The 23,948-nt window shown below is 37.1% G+C and overlaps 1 protein-coding gene and 1 long non-coding RNA gene across 3 annotated transcripts in view; one reads left to right on the top strand and one right to left on the bottom strand.

Moving 5' to 3' along the window:
- Positions 1-23,948, top strand: part of SLIT3 (slit guidance ligand 3) — a 396,000-nt gene that overhangs the window by 198,180 nt on the left and 173,872 nt on the right. For both annotated transcript variants that reach the window (XM_081899114.1, XM_081899113.1), the window contains exon 5: positions 9,900-9,971. In XM_081899114.1, coding sequence (XP_081755240.1) covers positions 9,900-9,971 — 72 coding nt within the window. The remainder of the gene's footprint in view (positions 1-9,899; positions 9,972-23,948) is intronic.
- The window catches only part of LOC309363150, a 413,995-nt gene that overhangs the window by 228,962 nt on the left and 161,085 nt on the right, over positions 1-23,948 (bottom strand). The gene's annotated exons all lie outside the window — the stretch shown is intronic.

Raw genomic sequence — 23,948 nt, 5'->3', positions numbered from 1 at the left:
GAAGTAATTAACTTAATGGTCTGACAAAATTAGCAAAAATTAATTTGTGTGATTAGAGCTTTCGTCTGTGATGGACTGCTTTTTCAAGTTGATAATAATAACAGTAGACAGTAGATTAATATTTTACAGTTGCAGTCTAATTTTGACCATTATGGGAAAAACCTAACCCAAGCAGTTGTAAAGGTAGCAATTGAAAGAGCCAACAATAATGCAACATGGTGGGGTTTTTTATTCATGGTTGAAACAACTGCAGTCAAAATAGGTTGTACGCAAATATGGAAGCTGCCTGTTCACTTTCTAGGAAATGTACACATTTCCCCCACAGTGTCTGTGTTCTTAGCATTTTGATTGGACCAGGCTGCCAACTGTGACCCTTCCAAGCAGTACAGCATAGAGGTGTGACTTCTCATATGTTGTGTTGATTGTAAACATGGAGGAAACATTGGCACAGCCCCCTAGATTTTCTTAATTTTGTTGATTGATTCTGTTGGCTCTTTTCCACTTAATATTTTTCTTCCCTCCTGAATATCATCCTGTCCACAAGAATGAATTCATCCAGCAGAGGCCAGTGTGTGTGTGTGTGTGTGTGTACACGTACTTAGGACAAGAACAACCACCTGATTTGAAAATAAACAAGCTTATCATTTTAAAACAAAAAATTGCAAGAGAAAACAATGCAACATTTCTAACACATTATTTTTAAGGAATTAAACACCCAGACAAATTCTGCTGAAAGCCGTCTCACATAAATTTCCCTGCACATACATCCCCACTACTCCAATTGCTTGTTTCAATTAGTTAAAAAATAAAACCGTTATCATATTGTTGACAGATAGTGAAGAGCTGATTGCCATATTTGATAGTGCTCATCAAAAAAGAGAGAAGCACACTCGGAGAAAAATGACTTTTGATCAAAATGTTAGCAAGAAGAAGGCACTAGGATCAGAAAGATGGGTAAGAAAGGGTGGACATGGATGAAATATCACTATGAAATACAGTGGTACCTCGCAAGACGAATGCCTCGCAAGACGAAAAACGCGCAAGACGAAAGAGTTTTCCATTTTTTGAGTCGTTCCGCAAGACGAATTTCCCTATGGGCTTGCTTCACAAGCAAGCCGTTAATAGCCGCTAAGCCACTAATAGCCGTGCTTCGCAAGACGAAAAAACCGCAAGACGAAGAGACTCGCGGAACGGATTAATATCGTCTTGCGAGGCACCACTGTATTGAAACATTAAATATGAAATACATTGAATGAGGGTTCTAAGAACTATATGTGGGATTACTTAGGTAGGTAGGTTAATTGCCTAATTTTTATGGTGAGTGGGCTGAATTACTTGACTTCCTGGTTGCAGTTTATTTGAAGGCAACCAACCATGAGTACTGGTTCATATATAACAGAAAGCCAGGCTCTGGTTTGTTTCCTCCCTGGCAGGAGAGGAGAATCTTAGAAATGCTTAAACCATGGTTTAATGTAATGTGCAAACCACCTCAGTATAAAGATGTGAGAAATATTTTGAGAAGACAGAAAAATAAAACATATACGGTAGTTCAAAAAGTCTTAAGTTTTCCCATACTTTTTATGTAAGTTCTAAATGATGGTGTGGGAGTGGTACAGTTTACTATTCATCAGGAAATAATTCTTCAGAAAGAAAAAGAATCACAATATAAAGGGGGTGAGCCTAATTATATAGGTTAAAGTATACCTTGTAACAGTGATTCTATTTTAGCGGAGAAACTGATGATAAAGATGAACTGGATAAGATAGTGTTGTTTTTTTAAAAAGCAAAGTTATTACAAGGTTCATTAATTCTCCAAAATCACATGAATGAAGAGAAAGAGTTTAGAAGAATTACTGGCTTTAGTTCAGAATGTCAATTTCTACTTTTTAATCCCAGTTCTCACAATTTATTTGACATCCTGAACAGCAGCCAAAAAAGCTATTATAAGTATAAAACACACTCATTGGTATAAATCTCATTAAGTTGAGCAATTTAATTAAGGTATTGACATGCTTAATTGAAACGTGCAAGGAGAGACTATTTTCATATCTAATTTCCATATGCTTTCCACTTTAAAAGAAAAAAAAACCCTGTAAAAATGTTATAGATTCAGCTAAGCCATGCCATCCCAAAGGAGCACTTGCTCCCATTTACCTTGATTTAGAGCCAACCACTCTCCTAAGTGGAGGTCCATTAAATGGATCTGATGTATGCCTGACTCAAACATGCGTCAGCTTCTCTTATGATCAATAGAGGAATATATATATTAATAAAGCACCAACTTAATTAAATCAAATAGTCTTCTGGGTAAACTTAAGATACTCAGAGATGGGCAGAGAATCAATATATTCTGCCATTTGAACATTAACTATGTGCTTGGAAATTTTATTCTCGCATTTTGAAGATGCTTGCAGTTTTTAAGTGTAGACTTGCAGAAGTTCACTGCATAGAAAGCTGTATTATGCATGAGAGTTAGCTTGTTCGGAAATACCCTTGCTCTGTTCTATATCTTTAACACCTTTCTTAACTATTTATTCTAACACTTTAGTATAGATGCCTGGTGTCTAAAAAGGATTAAAATAAATGTTGCACTGGGGAAAACAGTATGCTGGTGGTCTGTCCCCAGTTCTCATAAGCCCTGTAATAAACTTAACAAACATTTACCTGATAATGGTGTGATGTGTTGTTTCTATTTATGTTGTGAAGGCTGTTGAAAAATTAATGTGTACTTAACTATCAAATTTGACACATGTATTAGTTTATAGATATTTCAAAGTTGCTGACATATAGTTACATTTTTTGTTTGCAAATAGTAACTTCTTATAAAATGAAGCCTCTATCTTGTGCATACACATTAAATTTTCATAGCAAACCATCATGTTTTAAAGTACATTTCCCTGCAACAATATTCCTAATAATTTATAGAAGGTATTTGCATTTAATCCTTTCTGGATATGTTACAGGGAGAGAGAGAGAGAGAGAGAGAGAGAGAGAGAGAGAGAGAGAGAGAGAGAGAGAGAGAGAGAGAACATGCGAAAGAGAGCACTACATGTAGCAGGCTAGAACTCTTGGTGCATTGAAACTAACAGAATAAAATTAACCACCCTGTGATCTTCGGATGAAAGGTGGCATAGAAATTTAAATAAAAATAATAATATAATACAGCAAGTATCCTCGTTAAACAGTAATACTTGTTCCTGAAATTGTTGAAGTGTGTACTGAATTGGCAATGTAACTATAGCTTTAAGCACAAATGAAATCTTATCAGATTCTCTTTTCTGCTAGAAAATTAGAATCTCTTTTTTATGTCTGCATTTTTTAAAGGAATATGCAATCAATTATCCTTATGCATACTTAAGGCATTTAAAATTTATGCCTTTTAAGTTCTGTTTGTGTAGTAGGAGATGATAGTTAAGGCAGGGAATTTTAATGTGCACGTTGTCTTTAAGTTTGTGAATTTGACTCCAAGAGCTAACCCATTGCTTAAAGTGTCATTTGCTTTTCCACGACATCCATGCACAGTCCTTCAGTCGTGCTCTGTATATGCTTTATTTTTTTAAAAAATTAAGTGTACATGAAAAAGTAGCCATAACAAATCAAAATAATATTAATATATAACTTGCACAAAAAAGTAATACTGCAAATCATGGCATTGATCTTAAAAAGGCCTGTTCTGTGCAGTCCTCAGACCATGGTTTATTATTTTGATTTTCAGTATGATTCCAAACAATGGTTTTCAATTTAAACATCATATCAAAACATAGGTAAGCTTCTGTAATGATAGTTTGGCAAGATACATGAAGTGTGCCTGCCTCCTTCAAAGGACACCAAAAAATTACTTTGTTTCTTTTAAAAACCTTAATAGATTTTAGTAGATAAGTGCTCTGGGATAATGTATTATTTTATGATCTGAATAAGTTAAATGTATTGCTCTGACATTAGTTGTAGACATTGTAACCTATGACACTGTAGTCCTATGTAGTCTGAAAAAATGAGAACATATAATAGCTCTTGTCTGCTTCAACAGTTTGAGACAAGTTTCTTTCCATTGATGTATTTGTTTTGGTCTGTGTTGATAGTTCTCCCATAATGAAGTGCCTTTGAATGCAGGCAGGGAGAGTGGTAGTGTAAAACCTTGCTTAGAAATGTTTACTAAAGTGAACTACTCACTTTAAGCGGCTGCTGGAAACTATATTCCTTCCACAATTAGATTTTTAAGACTTTCTAATGTTGGCAGCAGACCACTTGGCTTTTCATACATCAAGGATTTCAGGCATGTGCTATCTTTAAACAAACACATTAGCTGGAATAGATATTTTTCCAGACTTTACATGTAGAATAGACTTTAGACAGATACATTATGGTAGAGCTACAGTTCCTTCTCACTCCACCCCCCCCCCTAGATGTGATAATAGTTAATTGTCTTGGGACCACTTTTTCTCCCTTACGTTGTTCCTAACAGTAAGTAAACAAAAACTGGAAGATGTGAACTTTTATATGAGCCTATTAACCATGTGGTCTCCTCCTGCCCACTCCTCCAGCCATCAGCTACTCTTCTATACTTAATTTAATTGTATGAGCTGACATTGTCAATCTGCAATCCAATAACATGTTTGATGGCAACTCAGAAGAGAGTCCAGTTAATTTTGGGGAGTGCTATTATGTAAATAAATATTCTTACAGAGTGCTGAGCCAAGACATTTGCTGATTAATCGGAGTTCTGCCCTTGTCTTCTCCAGGAATAAACCTTGGAATGTCAGAAGACACTTTAATGCTTTTAAATAGCAAGAACACACCCACACTTTTTATTTTTTTGCCTAGTTGTGTGCTATTAAGTGAGAAGCCTGATAATAATCACACTGTACAATCTTTGTGGTATGCTGTAGGGCCAAGGCTTGTTTCACGTATCCATAAGGTATTTCATATATATTTTCTTTAGTATATATTTGTTTTTCACCGCTATTGCATAGACCATAATTGCCTATGTATTTCCAGGTGTTGCTCCCCCTCCCACAAAGTTATATGTCAAGAGAGAAAGGTGTTGACATTGAATGCAGAAGATATAACAATCCTGTGAGAGATTTCATTATATTTTAATCAATGCTCTTTAGGGCGAAAGCAGGACATTGTGACACCAGATGTCATAAATAATTATATTCCTATTTTAGTGGTTGCTTTGCACAGTCACTATTGTTGCAAAGTTGGTGCTACTAGTACTCACAGAGACCAAGGTGGTGGACAAAAAAGCTATAGATGTTGATAACTGTATGGTGAGTTGGGGAAAATCATTTTGTCTTGCTATTAATGTGTTTAAAGGTTGTGTTAATGTTTATTGTTGAAGACTGCAATTAAACAAAGCAAAAGAGCAGTTCTATCTCACGCTTTGGTCATATTTGTGACATCGCGAATGCTTCTGGTATACAAGCTGTTCACGCATTTCTTCCAAGCAAAATAAAATGGGCTTGAAAATAGAGTCATACCTATGGAATGGGGGCATTTCAGTATATTAATTAAGGTTATACACAACCTTCACAGTGGTAAGATAAGTAGTCATGGTTGGTAATTTGTTTTTTGCACTGTGTAAGAGTTGCCTGCCAAGTTAACACTGCAGAGAAGCTGACAAGGTATATCATAGACAGTATTGGGGGAGGGGTAGAAGGATGTTTGCATAATAGAAATAACTTTTAAAAGTTCAAGGACATTTTATTTTATAATGTTTTAAAATTACTTGATCACAGTGTTGCATTATTATTATCAACATTTTCCTTACCTTTATAAGACTTCTTCAGTTCAGATAACCTCCTGAATTATTATTTTTTAAATTTTTAATGTAATTTTTAAAGTGGAGTAGTTCCCAGCAGAGCAGCAAATAAATTACCCAGTTTCTAGTTTCGGTCAATTTACTGTATCTCCTGTTGGTAGATATACATATGACTGTAACAAGGCTGAGGATTTTATTGTTCAGAAGTCGCATATGCCAAGTTATAATCCTGTAAGTAAGTCTTGCATTGGCTGGGATCTGTTTCATTGATGTTCTTTCTATTCAGGCCCCAAGGGAATGTTAGTATTGCTGGATTGTGTCCAATACTAGAATTCCATTCACAGAAGGCTCTTTCATCCAGGCTTCTGTAAGCAGAAGAGAAGGGGGGTATTTTGCAAGTTTGGTCTTTCTGTTTCCCCCCATCCCAGCAATCCCACACAGTTCTAGAGAGTGCCCAAATTATTTGCAGCAAAAGAGAGGCTGCGTACAGGGCTGTGGCAAAAATGGTCTCCCTTCCATTCATAGATGCCTCCAATGAATCAAAGAGCATTCCATGAATGGGAAGGCACTGTTGTATACAACCTGCTGTTAGTGTTGTATGCAAAAGCAGCATCTAATTACCTGTGTGCCTTAATTGCTGTTTCTGGTGGGGGAAATATATATACTTTAAAAAACAAAAATAAACTGAAACTAAACTGAACTGTGATACTTCTATTATGACCAAGTAATATCACAACATATTTTAAACTTTCCAGAATTCCTCCTCAGTCTTGGTGTTCAACAAATGAAAGGATGGTGGAAGGGCTGGAGTGGGTGTGTATGTCAAAGTTGTTGATCATATTGCTCTGCCTGCAATATGTTACATTCTTAATACAAACTTAAATATTTTCTTCATCGGCTAATTATGCTGAAGGATTGTGCCCAGTGTGTACTGGTGCAAAGCAATAATAGTCACTCTTTTTTGAAATTAGAAAAGCAGGCATTTATTTTCATGCTTCTAGCACTGTTTTGTAGCTAATCAGTGTGAAGACTATTCATACCTAATATGATAACCCTGCTGTTTGTTTTACTGATGTCAAATCTCAGTCTTGTGCATGGATGTAAGATAAGTTCTATCTCTCTGTAAGGAAATAAAATAATGAAATAGCTGGACTGAAGCTTTGTCCTTGGCCTTTATATTACCCCGTTAACAGTGTTCTAAGATTTTTTACAGATTAACATTTAACACCTCCACACAAAAATCCCTCAATTTCTTCAAAGGACATTCTCATCCTAATGTGTATTAGGATTATAAATTGAAATAGTAATAGTATCACAAATGTTGAACAGTTGAACAAATAGCTATATATTGTGGTTGGATACTGCTTCCTTAGTGGCCTTAAGAAGAAATATTTAAAAAACTGACAGCATGTTTCAGAAAATGGAAAGCTGTTAATATGGCCAAAGATACTTCTGTGGGTGAATCTGATGGCAGCTGACTTGGTCCTAGAAAGTCTTTAAGAGTGATTTGGAATGCTGGTATCAAACACGAGATCAAAAACTTCAAAACATACACAACAGTGCATACTTGTAAGAGTGAATGGGCAGCTATATAAATGCAGCTTGCAACTGAAACCTCTACATTGCTGCAACAACACCTTGACAATGTCAGGTTGTCAGACTATGAGATTTATTTATGAAATCAGCACACAATCCTGGAGATTTGTAGAGGGTGCCCTGTTAGCCAGAGAATAGTACCTCAATAGAAGATAAAGTGAATGTAAGTTACAAGCAGATTTTTTTTTCTGAGCGAGATTAATTTCCTGCAATCTCTTGTGTTCTTGGATAGCTGTAGAAAAGACAGAGTAGAGGGATAAAAGAGACATCAATAATATAAATTATCTTGCTTTGCTAGAATACTAGAAACATTGCTTTAAATCACAAGTTTGCTACCTTTTCACTCTGCTTGCAGTAATATAAAATGCACATTTTTCAAGGACAAATTTGATTTTCTTGTGTTCTGCTTAGGGTGAATGCTTGCTTCATTTATCTCATTTTGTTATCATTGGTAACTCTCAATTGATGTTTCTATTTTAAACCAGCTACTTTCTCTCTTAAGTAGTATATATCATACCATAGTAGTGTATGTTTGTCTTTAAAAATTGACTTCTTCCACCCCACATTTCCCTTTGTAACACAGAATAAGGATCTGCCACAAAGCATTTAATATTTCAGTATTAAGCACTGAAGAACAGAAGGGAAAGAGTGGAAGAGGAAGATGCCTTACTAGTCACTGTTGCATAATTTTGGAAAGTGAAACATGTCTTTTAGGAAACAATATAGTATTCTGCATGGCCATTTGTGTGTCTGTCTCAGAGAACAGTTTTGCTACCAAGAGGAATTGGTGTAGACTAGATGACTAGCATAAATTGAATTAGTCTGACAAAGACATTTAGGGTGGGGGTCGAATGGACCATCATCCTGATGGAAAACAGAAGAAAGCCCTGGGTGACACAGCTTGACCTAAGATGTCAGTGTGGGTTTTCTGTGCGGTGCTCTCATTCAGAGTCACAATGCTTGTTTTTCAATAAAATCAATTTGATGGAGGTTCACCTTACAATGCAGCATTTACTTTAAAGGTGGGCGGGGGATTGCATGGGGTGCATTATAATGACTACTACCCAGTTGAAAAGTCTGGCTTTAGGATGAACAATTTGTACATCCCTTAAAAAACGGCTTACTAATCTTGGTCGGGTATTAGTGTCCTTAAAGTCCATGCTCTATCCCATTTTTTATTATTAATTTTTCTATACCACCCTTCATCTGAAGATCACAGGCCAGTATAAAAGAACAAAATGCATAACATAATAACAAACAAAACAATAATACTCCAAGTTTAAAAGGCCATAGATTGTTTAATTAGCCAGAGGATGTCCAATCATTTTATTAAAAACAAAGGTTTCCTTTGGATGTTAATAAGAGCAATTTGCTTAATTTTGCAATGCTCTTGGGTAACTGTTTTGTTCTTTTTATGAACTACAGTTTATGTATGTATTAGGCCACAAATATTATGTAGAGGGGAATGCTGAGATTTTATTAAAGACGAGACTGAAAGGAGATATGATAGCCATCGTTAGATATCTAAAGGGCTGTCACATAAGGATTTTCTCCTGCTCTGGAGGCTAGGACCAGAACAAATGGATTCAAGTTACAAGAAAGGAGATTCCAACCAAACATCAGAAATAACTTTCTGACAGTAAGAGCTTTTCATTTGTGGAACATACCCCCATAAGAAGTGGTGGGCTCTCCTTCCTTGGAGGTTTTTAAGCAGAGGTTGGTTGGCCATCTGTCTTGGATGCTTTAGCTGAGATTCCTGCATTTCATGGGGTTGGAATAGATGACCCTCAGGGTCCCTTCCAACTCCACAATTCCATAATATTTACTTTTCTCATACTTAATACTTTTCTCTTTCTTCTTGGAACATACTGAAATTCCTAAGACTCTTAATTTGTATTTATTGAAACAGTTTTAATCACTTTGATCCCACTTTGTTCTGTACTCATTGTATCTCAAAGAGCGGTGAGACAAGGGGTTACTGAGAGATTTGTTCTGTAAGGCTACAGTACGCTCTTTTAGTAAGTCCTATGTACATATACAGGGGAGCAAATCTAATTGAACTCAGTACAGCTTGCTTCAGAGTAAACATCTATAGGATTGCACTACACATTACTTTATCTGTTGTATTTGTTGTCTTTCTATGCTATCTCAGGTGTGTTCCCCCTACAGTTCATGTCCTTGTTAACGTTAATCTGTAATAATAAAAAAGGGTTGTAAAGGCACAGACAAATTTGAAAAAATGCTTTTAACATCTGTGAGGGTAAATTTTGTATAATATTTAATCGAAACACATAGGAATAAGAATCTGCAGTTCCATTAGCTGTGTCATCCCATAATAGCCATATACAGTATCCACAGTTCATGGAAATGTTAAAGCCTTCCCAGCAGTCACTTCAACACTTAACCTGCTGAAATACAGTAAATGTTCAACTATTTCTTTCCATCTCTAAGTTGTCTACAGCTGTGAGCATTTCTCTTTGTCATTGTGTGTTTTTTGTTTATTTGTCCCCAATAAGTGTGTATTTTCTTTTCTTTTCTTTAGGGACTTAAGTGAAAACCAGATTCAAGGCATCCCAAGAAAGGCTTTTCGAGGCATTACCGATGTGAAGAATTTGTAAGTCACATCTACAATAGAACTTGGGCTGAATATGAATTATTATATGCTACTGCTCTTAGGTATTTGAGGACCAGAGGCATACATGGAAATGGTTTCCATGCCTAGAAATCACTGGTCCACTTCCATGCTCTCACATCTGCATTAAACATAAGCACACTCTTCCAAGATTCCATTGTCTTTCACAGGTCAATTGCCTGAGACAGCAGATGTTTCATCAAAGGGAGCAGACTGATAATTTGTTTAGCTTAATATTGTATGTTTATTGTAATTGGAACATATAGTATTTTAATGAAACCTTTAGGATTTTCCACCCGAGGTACTATGATGTCTTGGGCTAGCTCATCCTGTGGCTACAGAAAAACAAAGGGCTGCAGTACTACACTCACTTACCTGGTAGTAAGTCCCATGGAACTCAATAGGACTTTCTTCTGAATAGAAATATATAGGATTGTACTGTTAGTGGAGCATCACATCACTTGATGGTATAAGTGAATAATGTAGTTGACTCATAATTCCATAAGTGCAGAAGTCCTTTGAACTGCAAATTCAACTGTATGCTGCCCTCCTCTGTTCAAGTAGTAATAGCTGTAATAGTATTTTGTATCTTGTTTTCTAAATTCAAAATGATTCAAATACGTTATTTTAGTAGTCTTTACAATAGCCCCATAAAAGTAGGCAAATATTACTTTCCACATTTTTCAAAAGACAATTGTTGCTGAGCTAGAGTGACTTGTCTAACACCTTGCAAACAGCTAAATTGTCAGCTGGAAAGTTCCATTCCAACTCTTAACTGGCTTACTATGACATATACAGGTAATTCTAGTGTTGATTCTTTTTATTATTCCATCTCTTAAATGTTCTGTGTGCCTGATGTTAAATTACATGCTAATCTTCTCTCTGCATTTTTAGCTTTAATATATGCACAAATTTAAACTGGAGGGCATTTTTTTATATCTATAATATGCCTTTCATTTTTAAAAAAATAACTCAGAGCAGGGATTATTTGTTCCAAAATAGTGCATTTTTCTACTGTACTACTTGTTGTTGTTGTTTAGTCATTTAGTCGTGACCGACTCTTTGTCACCCCATGGACCAGAGCACGCCAGGCACTCCTGTCTTCACTATACTACTTAGGTTTTATATATGTGTTGCTAAAAATAAATCTAGTGCTGGATACCAATTTGTGAAAATATTTCTTAACGTACTATAGACTGCAAATATACTTTAATAATTTTTGAAATTCCGCAGAATAAATTAGTGTATTATGATGTTGACATTACTTGAGCATTGTAGTATTCATTATTAATAATGACAGCTTATCTCTGTTAAAGTCAGTTCACAATTTAGAAACAAGACCAATGTAACTACAATTAAAAGAAACAGCAAATTGTTATAATAGCAGTAGTGAAAGCATTGTGAACAAGTTAGTATTTAACTAAAAGCATGATGGAATAAAATTGTCTTCACTATCCACTGAAAGACAGTCAGAGATGGGGTTAGGCATACCCTGCCTCAGGAACCAATTGTACAATCTGGGTGCCACAAATGGGTGCCCTTTCTCTTCTGCCAAGTTACTGCAGCTGGGTCTCTGAAGTGCTGTAGAGTTCTCCCTCAGATATTTATGGGAGGAGATTGTTCACAGATTCCAATATACAATAAAACCGTGCTTTATGGAAACATAGGACGGATTTCTGGAAGCTTTAGAAGAAGTCACATATGTCACCTCATATACGTTGCCTAGTTTTAAGCAATACTGTAGGTTAAAGAAGCCTGTTACTCCTTCTAGTGGTATTAAATCAGTTGTAGATCTTAATGAATTCAGGAAATAACCCTTTGCCTGTCACTTTAACTTTCACAGCAATTCAATAGCTAGGCCTATTACTATACTATTAAAATTATGTCACCAAGTTGAAACTTCCTATAAGAAAAATTACTTCTAGCATAAGTTAATTTAATGAATGGATTAATCTCATCCTTCACCATCTGTTCAACACCTAATTATGAATACTAAAAGCACCTATTTCATAATTACATCATTAAAACTATGATTGATTGAAATACATGTTCCTCATGTTGGTCTGAGGATGACTCCTCCTCTGCATAAAGCAATCTTCTAAATAAGATTTTACTGCAATCTTTTATTTTAATTTCTTCATCCACTTATAATGTAAAGAGGTTTTCAGGCCTCTAATGTTGGTCTCAAAAGCATATTCTGGAACATAAAACAATCAAAGTAACAGTTTTACAAAGTAATAATTGAATATTTGAAGGAGCTGAGTATGTTTAGCCTCGAAAAGAGGAGACATTATAGCCATCTTCAAATATCTTAAGGGCCGTCACATGGAAGATGGAGTAAACTTGTTTTCTCCTGCTCTGAAGGGTAGGACCTGACCCAATGGCTTCAAGTTACAAAAAAGGAGGTTCCAACTAAACACCAGAAAGAACTTTCTGACAGTAAGAGTTGTTCGACAGTGAAATGGAAGTGCGGCTGTTGAATGCATACTTGAAGCAATAACCTTTCCCAGAACAATTCAAACTGTTTCCCATCTGTTCAGTTGCAGCCCTAAGTGGTGGGAATTACTACAAAACTGTATTGGTTCTCTTCATGGTATGTCTGAAACAGGATGGGCATATAGTGTTGAATGTGTAAAGACTTTTGCAGCTCACTTGCCTGACATTAAATTAGCACTGAAAGACCTCCTAGAACTAAATTTGATGGCCAAAACAAGAAATGAAGTCCATGGTGCTTTATTTCATGTGATAACTTTTGTCTGTGTTAACGTTAGCCATGTGGTACAAAATATTAGCTGGCATAGATATTTGCAACAGGGTCATCCAAGCTAGAGATAACACACTGGATGCTGAAGTAGCAATCATAGACAAAACTTCAAAACAACTGGAAATGAATGTGGAATGAAGCCAATTTGGTTGTGTCAAACCAAAATATAGAAATAAAACCCTCCCGTAGATGTGATGGAATTAAGGTAAAGAGGTCATGGCTACGTGACACCTGACAGAGACTAACTTGGAAGAAATGAATGACACAGATGATACTTCATAAGTGTGTTCTTCACATTTTGGTAGACAATGTTATAACAGGATTAACTGTCCACTTCAATGCCGTTAAGCAGTTGGCAGAAATATCTGATTTCTTGTGGAAATATCTTTCCATATCTGAAAGTATTGTGGAGAGAAAAGCTTTATCTTTATCATAGCAATATCCTGCTGACCTTGATGGTGATAATTTTGGAAAAGAAATGCAACATTCACCCTCAGTACATAAGGCTAATTTTGTAAATGTACAGTTAAAGCCATTAGATTGTTGAACTTGTTAACCGAGTACAGACTTGCTTATCCGTTTCCAAATGTTACACAAAAGGTCAGTAAAGCTCTTTTTAGAAAATAAATAGTAAGTTTATCTACCTTTTTATACTAATATTAATGTGATGATCTGATCTGCATTGCAATATAAAAGGATGTTCCAATGTGAATTCTTTCTCCTTCTGTATTGTAGCATAAACAAAGATGTTCAAATCAAATGTTCTTTCTTATCTCTGATCCTCTTTTAATTTATTGATATTTATTTATATTTATCATGGAAGGAGTATGAGAGCATAAGGCCTTAAATGCAGGAAATCAACAGAATGCTCCACTCAACCCCTCTCTTGTCTTCCATATCCCTTTTGATTTTATAGGCTGCACCTCATGGCATAAACCTATAGTGGGTAGAAACGGAATGACTAATTGAGAATGGAAGGGGCACAAAAGAAACTTTGTACCCCTAATAATTCCTCTCAGAGACCCTGTCTATACCTACCAGTGGGAGACACTTCAAGCTGGGACATTCAGTTGTCTCTCACCTGATAATTGACTTTAAAACACTTTTCTTACAAGAATCTTTTGTAAACTGCTTTAAGCTTCTTGGGATAAGAAAAGTTGCTTTCTTGGCCTTCTGCTGTTTGTTTCCAGCATTATGGAGCCCTCTTGCTCGCTCGCTCTCCAAATCTTATCCCGATTTGATTCCTGTTCACAATTTCTGGAATTGTGAAACATCTAGTCAGAAGAAGCACAAAGGATGATGATACTGTGGTTTTAAACAATGCATCTGCAAGGCCAAGATTCATACCTCAGTAAACCCAGAACAGAGATAATCTGTACACTGAGACTACCTTGCCTTGCTGCTGCATCTGAAAATCTCCCGTTCTCAGCATGTGCAGTAGAAATTTTAGGAATTTGATCATAAACTGCTTGGATGCCGTAACACCCCTAACAAGAAAGCTTTTTAAAAAGGGCAGTCTTCGCTCCAGTGGCCAGGAAGCTATACTCTTCCATTGACAGAGTAACCTTGTCAGTGGTTTACAGCAGCAGCCTATGGGGCAGGAAACCTTGGAGAAGCAGCTGGAGATAGCATAAAACTACTCACAGAAAGAGAGGCTACAGAGAATTGAGCAGTTACAGATAGATTATAAAAAGCATGACAGTTGTAACCATGGGCTCAGACTCCACTTCATCAGGCAATGAAGACAGAAAGAGGAAATTGCCCTCTAGGCCAGCCACAGATGTACATACTGAATGAGAGGCACTGGTTCTAGTGGAGCCTGTTGCATCAATGTCTCTCCAGTCCAAGGAAGTTGTATTGTCTTTGGCCTCCAACTCAGAAGCCATGGTGAAAGAACAGCCCTTGTCCACTGATCCATCAGATTCAACAGGCTGGGTCCTTTTAAATTAAGAGGCCTACTGAGAAACAGCTGTAGTTCATATTGAAGGTTCACTCTGAAAATGCTGAAATGGCATTTGAACTCTGATTTTATGGAGTCTCCAGCCTGAACCCTGCCCAGAGCTTCAAGGGTACCATTGGAACTTCACCTTAGAACTGCTGAAGCTGTCACTCTAAACTATGACACCTGGTTCTGGGTATCCAGCAGGAGACATAAAAATGCACCTAACCTTGAGCTGGAATTACAGATAAGTCTACAGCATCTTAGGCACTCCTAGACATACTTGTGGTTGTTGGCTTCTTCTGCCTTGCTCCTTCTGAGAACACTCCTTGACCTCTTTGGGTTGCTTCAACACAATGGATCATTTTATATTACTTTACTTTCTTTATGATATGTCTCCATGATTTTGTCCTCATTTGGCTCTCTCCCTAGTCCCTACCAGTCCAGGCATCCCTATTACTATTATTATTATTATTATTATTATTATTATTATTATTATTATTATTATTTTATTAGGGAGATCTTCCACAGCTTTCCCTCTATCTATTGGGATTTTTCAATAACTTGTTGGCTTTCTGCAGCTCTCTGCAGCTCTTTGTCTACATGTTATCCCTCAGTGACCTCATCAAATCCCATGACTTTCCAGACAATCTATACATAGATGTCATCCAGTTCTACCTCTCTACTGAGTATTTTCTCCCTCTTTTTGTCCAAACTTTCCAAATGACTTGGTTGGATATTTCCTTCACTGTTCACAAAATCAACATGTCTGACCCTAAAATTATTATATTTTCTCCCAACCGCATTTTGCCTCATATCCACTGAAAATGTCACCAACAGAGACTCCATCTCCTCAGAGTATTGCAGAAGAACGATGTCAATCAACATTTGATGATCTCCTTCTACAGGTCAACAATAGAAAGTGTCCTTTCATACTGCAACACGGTGTGGTATGGTGGTTGGACATCATCTGATAGGAAGTGCCTACAGAGGGTGGTGAATACAGCAAAATATATTATAGGCTGTCCTGTGAATCCGCTGGATGAAATAGCGGAAGAACGTTGCCTCAGGAGAATGAGGACAATTCTCAGGGATGATTCACACCCTGGCCGGCACTTTCTTGATCTCCTTCCCCCAGGCAGAAGATATAGAAGCATGATTAGTCGCACCAATAGGGTAAAGAACAGCTTCTATCCGTGGGCTGTTAGGCTGCTGAATGAAAAGATAACAACAGGGCAACTGACTTTGGGGTTTGGTGGCTGTGCGTCAGTAAACGAGGGGAATTAAGACTAAGAGAGCTGAGTGGGGGGTGCTCGTGTAATCTCACTGTATACAAGTTGTACAAGTGACTACAGTTTGGCTCATATTGGCTCCAGAGTTTGTGACCTTTGCCCTTTCTGCATATGAGCTCTTATAGGAAGAAATGCATGGGAAACTAATTGACACATAGATTGCACCCTGCCCATTGTATATGTACTTTATGGTGGCAATCTGAGGAGATAATTCCCCAAGAGAAAACAATTCCTCTTGGCTTAATTGCAGTAACTAGGATAGGGTACAGGTTGGATCACCATGAAGAAGACTATATTCTAATAAATATAGTCCATGAAGAAGAATATATTCTAATTTGCAAACTAAGTAACCGAGAATGTAATTTGATTTCCATCCAGACTTAGATTCCAGTGCCTGGTACAAAAAGTGGCTAGAATTCTGGCCTCTGCAACTGGAACACTTTCCTGCAATTAAAGTTATGCAGCTGGGTGCAGTCAGTGAAATCTATGGAAGTATGTTTAAAAGATTGCTTTGGAATGTTGGGCAGAAGAAACATTTGCATTCCTTTTCTGTTTCTGGGTGTAGGCTTTGCTAGTCAGGGTGGATCTTTCAGCAACAATTCACTTAAAAGCCAGACTTGTCACCCTGCCCCACTCCAGCACTGGCCTTAGTCTTTGCCCAGTCACTCTTATCCCAGCAAAACACCAGGTCAATAAGGGGTTAAATTATAATGTTGAAGATATTAAAATAAAGCTACAAATAATTAGGATTGCCATTTACATATCACCAAAGAAGAACAGATGCATCACCAAAAAAGGGGGGGAATGGCATAGATGATATGCATAAAATTTGTGCATATTAATTTTTATGCATGGATCCAAATTTAGAAATTGTTGTTATAGTTTAAATAGAAACATCTCACCATAGGTGGCCTCTGCTGTCCAGGTGCTAAGTACTGATGACCCTCCCTTCTGGTTCTTTAAAGCAGACTTGGATCAAACGTATTTTCAAAAAGTGAACACAGTCAAATAGAGGACTGCCCTCTATAGAGTAGGACACCCTAACATGTATAGATTAGAGGTGAAATTTTATCAGTAGCAAATCTAAATAATTGGAGCAGTCACAATTTAAAATTTTATTTAGACTGTGTGTTAATCTGTGTGTTATTTACCTGTGTGTTAATCCAATTGAACTCAATGGGCCTTGCTTCACAGAATTGCACTGTATATTTTAATTCTTTTCATGCTATGTTTGACATTGCTTGTGTAATTAAGCAATTTTATCCAGGTATGTCCTATGTTTAAAGAAACTTTCTTATGTATGCCGACAGAATTATCTTCAACAGATTTTGCTGTTACTTATTCTCATTGTGGAAATGTTTACTACAGAGTTATATACACATTTTGGTACATTTCTCTTTTTAGCAGAACTATGATTAGAGCTTTTTGTGCTCAGGACTGATACTCAGCTTTCCTTTGTGTCCTAAGTGCAACTGTATTGACCTCAGTTTTATACTTGGAGAATGGGAAGAGGAGGTTTTGTAAGGTCATTGGCTATTGTTGAGTTGTTGTCATCAGTTATGTTAACCTGCTCAACTATGACCTTGAATGGAACATTCTTTACCTTCCTTGTTTGATGCTGGAGTCAAATGTTTATAATGGAATGGTGCCTGAAAAATGTCACTTTAGCTCAGAGGAATAGTTTCCATAACTAAGTATAATTCATATGACTAAATGTTGCATGACTGTGTTTAATGTTTCATTCAGTTACACCAAAACTGGACAGCAAAAGAAGTCAAAGGTTGAATAGTAAGGATAGATAAATACATGAGGTTAAAGCTGACCTTTTGCAAAATTTATTGCCATTGATATTAAACAAAATCTCCTTGTCAGGCACTTGATTGGAACATTTAACTAAATTAATTTGGTCTGTGCCGTATGTTGTGTAGCTGTGTAGCTTTGCTAAATAGATGGCAGTGTGATTCAAAAATCATGTAAAATCCAACATTCTCAATTTTTTATCCCTTTGACTCAAAAATGTACACTTAGAGGTGATCCTTGACTAATTTATGCTGACTTCATGCCAACTTCGGATATATTTGTTGAAGATTTCCTGTAGCATATATTTGGGGCTGTCAAGGAGGCTTTTATCCTAGGGAAAAATTGTGCTGGTTTTAATTACAATTTTAAATAGCTCTATAACCATTGTGAACTCTGGGTTTACATCATTTTTATGATAGCCTCATAGTTCCTGGTTTATTGATTTTGTCATTTGTTTCATTACATTTAATGCAAACCTTTTGTACTGAGTTACTCTGTTCTCTGGGGATAGTTGGGAGGGGGGAGGGTCAACATGTAGTGTTGGCCAAAACAGCAGAACGCATATAATTTAACCATGGACTGAACCAATCGTGAAGGGCTATTAATACTGTTCAGCAAGATGCTGCAGAATTATGCCAGTGTGACCCCTTCACTTAAACTCAGTGGGAGAGCAAGATTTTGAAGCAGTATTTGTGTCTGCTCAGCACCCCCTTTTTCAACAAAGTGGAAATGATTCTAGGAATATAGCTCTGTGACATAATTGATAAAGGTGGGGCAAAATGGTTGGGGAATTGTTTTCTACATATGCATATAAGCAATGAACTCATGCAGTCAAATGATGTCGGCCATAGAATATTTCTTAGACTTAGAACTGATCTGTATATAGAGTAGAAGTATAAGGGACAGTATGCAGGGAGAAGTCTAGCCTAGAACTGTTTCTCTGACATATTAGCTTTCTAAATGCAGGGCTGGTGGCAATTAGTAAAGCTAGATTACATTTTAGTTAAAAAAACAACAACAGACTCTTGTGGCATCCTCAAAGCTAACAAATTTATTATAGTGTAAAACAGAACAACGGATTAAGTTACAGTCTTCTTTTGGGAAATGTTGGATTTGTACATTTATGTGTTCCTGTTGTACTCATTTTGTATATATGCAGACTATATAAGAAAAAGTAAAGCGGGTGGTCTGTATCTCAAATGTCTGACTATCTGTTAGCGGAAATTAAAACAAAAATGAAAAAAACCCTCAAGCAATAATTTTTAGGAGGGATGGAGGGGATGAAAAAAATAGGAAGCTTAACTGCTCAGGTTTTATGTCTGTGTTTTAAACATTTAAAAACCTATGCTTCCTGCAATGGCAGGGGTGGGGTATAGCGTAGCTCAGTGGTAGCTCATATGCTTTGCATGCAAAAGGTCCGAGATTTAATTCCTGGCATCTCAAAGTAGGGCTGTAAGAAGAGATCTTTGTTTGGAGAGCTGCTGCCAGTCAGTGGAGGCAGTACTGTGTGAGGTGGACCAATGGTTTGATTCAGTACAAGGCATACTGGATATTTGACATCCTGATGAGGCAGGGATGCATAATCAAACTTCCCAGTGTCTTTTTATTTTCCTAAAAGCTGCTGTGGGAGGGAAGTAGTTTGGGTTGTGGTTAGAGCACTATGAAAGGTTGGCTTTATCCCTTTCAATAGCCCTAATTCCTGAATGCAAAATCCTGTCCTCTCTATTGCTGCTGTTAGGTGTAGAATACCACCATGTTCCCCCCTCTGCAGTTAATAGCAGCCACTTCCAGGGAAATGCAGAAACATTAAGTACCGTATTTTTCGCTCTATAACACGCACCCGACCATAACACGCATGTAGTTTTTAGAGGAGGAAAAATCCATAGGCATGCCACCCGTAGGCATTCCCTCCATAACACGCACAGACATTTCCCCTTACAGTACTTTCTGGGAGGAAAAAAGTGAGTGTTATGGTGCAAAAAATACGGTAATCTGAAATTAGGGTTAAAGTCAGTAGTGGGCGGGGTGCTGCTGCTCACCTGTCCCCGTCCCCCCGCCATTCATGCTGCTGCTACTTACCAGGAGGTGAAGAGCAAGATGGCAGTGAATTTAATGTGGTGTGAATGTACCAGTGGAGCCATTTTGGTGCTGTCACTGCTGCTTATCAGGATGGGACAGGGCGATGGCAAGGCCAAGCTGACAAGCAGAATGGTAGGAGCATCTGACTGACTCTGCCAGTGCACATGTGCACCTCCATCCTCACCACTGCTCTGCCCCATTTCCATCCAAAAGAGCTTCAGCGACGACAGTGTCAGGAGGACTGCTCTGCCGCTCTGTCTCACTGCATGTGCTGCTACTTCAGGTATATGTGTACAGTATAGAATTGCAGCCTTAGGAATCCTTTCTTTCCTTCTGCAAAATGTAAATGCCCAGAAAGTGTTTTTTGAATGTGAATTGATAATCATTTGAAACATGTATCAGTTTGGAGCTGAAAACTGAGTAGAGAACCCTTAAGTCCTATATCCACCCCACCCTTCCCGTTACACTCTGCTAGGTACAAGGCTGTTAGGTTTTCTTCCAATAGTTAGAGGAGGTGCAGTTCATTATTATTTATTTGGAAGCTTTGAGAGGTTTCTGAATTGATGGATAATAAACATCAATTCACATCAAAAACTTTGATTTCTAAAGTACATTGAGATTTTTAAAGTGGATGTAAAGTGCTTTTAAGAGTATTCTAAGTAGAATTCCACTGGCTTTGATATAAATTTAGTCATACTTTAAGTAAATCCTTTGAAATTTATGAGATTTCAGTTAGTAATGGCTAATTTAAGTGTCATTGATTTCACTAGGTCTGTTGAAAGTGAAAGTGTTGATCCAGCCCCATCCACATTATGAAAATCCCAATCCGTTTTATTATGAAAGGTTTTGTTACTTAATGTATGGCAGGGATAGGAAAACTGGCATTCTAAATGTTGTTGGACTACAGCGCCCCTTCTCCCTGACCATTAGCCAAGCTGTTTGTGGCTGATGAGCGTTGGAATCCAACCACAGCTGGAGAGCTATAGGTTCCCATCCCTGAATATGAACTAGGAAAATCAAAGTTTACAAACAGTCTTTCTTCAGTGTCACATTATAATCCATATGTAATATCCTCCTTTGGAAAAGGGTGCAAGAGTTTATTTTTGAAATGTAGAAAAGTGTCTTGAATGTGACGGCCAACTTTAATTTGTTTGTCTCAATCTTCAAGGATGTTCTCACACTAAATTGTGCATTTCATGTTTCCTGCATCCCTTGAAAATGAATTGAGGTTCATATTTGAAACGAAGAAAGTTATCCTGAAAGTCTACACCAGCAATCATTTCAGTGTTATCCAGTAGACATACTGCACTATATTCAAGCCAAGAGGGATAATGCAGTAATTTTCTTCAACTTTAAGACAGTGGGATGCAATTTTCAGAATAAAATTCCATGCTTCATGTTTTAACCAATGTTTGACCTACACACACGCACACAGTGCTCCAAGAGTGTTACTGCATTACAAACAAATGGGGAGGAATTCAACATCACACTAAGGCTGTCAGGGCAAGCATTTCAGTTTGCTGAATGGAACAATCCCTCTTCTCCTTACCCTGTGCACTGTTCTGGCCTCCCGAGCCAATTTCAATAGAGTGAGGGAAGCACTGTTATACAAGCAGAAACCAGTGCAGAGGGCTTCTGCTAATGGGAATCATTAGTTGAATTCCACCGTTGGAATTCAAGCAGGCTATAACCCAGGTTAACCCAAAAGACTTGGTCCTCATTTGGTCAATAGGATCATTTTTTAAATATTGTTTTCTTAGTTACTGAAACAAATCAGAAGTTGAGTTCTCAAGAGGAATGCTTCTTTTAGAAGCCAGTGTATAACTGTGGCAGCATTTATCTAGTGGGAGCAAATCCGAATTATTAAATCTGCCTATACAAGCGATAAAATCAGATCAGACTGTCCTGTAGTTTAATTAATGGCTTCAAAAGTCAATTCTCCTCTTCCCAAGCAGCCATCTTCCTCCAATTTAAATTATTATTTTTAGAAGTCAAGATCCAATATCTGATGCAAAGTTGAACATTCACAGTTTTGGTTCTGAAAGGATTATTTAATGATTTTTTAGAGTAGAAAACTCCACACAGCATATGAAAAGGGATTTCAGTTTGAACAATGTTAAATTAACCCCCCTTTTCAAGTGGTTTGGATCTTAACCTAGATATTGTAATATTGTCATCATACACAGCACCATTGAAGTACATGGTGCTTTGCAGTTGCTTAAGCAAAAATCTGTAAGCTCTTGATGCCCTTAGAATTTGAGAGTTGAGAAAACAACAAATGGGAGAAGAGTGATACATAGTATGAGATGTATAAGTTGCAGGATTTGCTATCAAAGGCTGAAACGTGGTTGGGACACTTAACATCTCTTTGAGAAAGGCCCTAATGACTACTTCCCCTCCCTTCTCATATTTACTCTTCCCCACTGGGCAGTGGAGAACAACAGATGGTTATCAGTCAAGAGTAACTAGGGAAACCAATAAAACCTTCACCAATTGCTATGGAGATGGTCTTTTATGTGTTTGGTATGCAGTGTTCATTACATCAGCAATTGAGCAAAATGAAACAAGGATATTGTAAAAATCCTGAAACTGAAAAGTGGGGAAGGGAATGAGGGAGATTTAAGATTTTAATATGATCATTAAATTCGGATCTGTATTTTTCATAATATTTACTTCCAATATAACTCAAGGCCAGTCTCAGTCTAAAAAAATAGCAAGTTTTCAAGCCATACAAATTAAAATAAATGTGAGTGTGCACATACATGCACATATGTGTGCATGCAGGCATTCTTGCAAAGTTGGTAAGAGCCTGTTAGATCTTTGCAGTAGCCTGCAGCTAAGGCATAGTTCTGGTAAATGTAGGTGAGTGTCAAGAAAGGAGGTGGAAACTTTTGTGATACCTACAGTACTCATATTATAGCATTTATTTCATTAATACAATTTATATTTGGCATTTATCAATTTCTTAGAATGCTTAGTGCATTTAACATATATTTTATTGTTGTAAGCATTACAAAAAACCCTCTTTAAGATAGGTTGGTAGTATTATTACCATGTTATAGTTGTGGGAAAGTGTCAGAGAAAGCTTCCTGCCTAAAGCCATCTAGTGACTACATGGCAGAATCAAAATTCAAATTCTTATTTCTTTAGTTCATTGGAATCTGCCTTATACCAAGTCAGATGACTGGTTCATCTAGCTCAGTATTGTTTACACTCACAGTATTGTTTTCACTCAGCAGGGGTCTCCCCCAACCAGGCCACACACTGAAACTGGGATATTTTATTTACAAAGCATGTGCTTTACCTCTAAGCCATAGCTCTCTCCTTGAATTTTGTTTGAATTTTGTTTGTTTGCAGGGAAGTAATTAACTTTCATTTTAATAATGTGTAGAATATGCAGTCTGTAAATATGTAATTGCTGCAATTTAAAATTTCTTCACCTTCAGCAATTCAGATCCTTAGCAAGAAAAGCATTTGAAATAAAGTTCAGCACCTAAGAAAGTCTAATTCCATATGATAACTTCAGAAGAAAGAAATTGTGGGTGTTTTGTTTCCATTAACCAGTTTTTGAAAGCAGGAAGAGTCCCATTTAACTGGGGGCCTTAGTCAGATGTGACCAATCTTTGGCCTTCTTCTCTCAAAAACAAACACAGAATGTTTTGCAATGTACTTCAGAAAATAAAATTGGCATCACATAGTTATATACTTAGATTCGATAATCATATATTTATCATTCTAAAAAGCTGTGAATGTTAAAAACTTTCTTGCATATTAGGAATTCTGACTAAAGTGATAGAGAACAAGTACCGTATTTTTCCGTGTATGGCAATATTTTTTCCTTAGAAATAATAGGCCAAAATTGTGGGTCGTCTTATACATAGATAGCAAAGGGGGGACAGGTGATTGGTGGCAGCAGACAGCAAGAGATTGTCAGTGGGCATTGGGTGTGTGATTGGTTGCTGCAGCAAGGTCTGCTGACAATTGGCAAAAAAATCTCAACAACTTTGGGCAATTCTCCCCCCCCCCCATTTTTTGTTGCAGTCCCAAGAAATTGGGGTCGTCTTATACATGGGAGCATGTTATAT

This window comes from Podarcis melisellensis (assembly GCF_964234715.1).
Source record: "Podarcis melisellensis genome assembly, chromosome: 2".
Taxonomy (NCBI): Eukaryota; Metazoa; Chordata; class Lepidosauria; order Squamata; family Lacertidae; genus Podarcis; species Podarcis melisellensis.
Note: the sequence above shows the minus strand (reverse complement) of the source record. Positions and strands in the feature narration are given on the sequence as shown.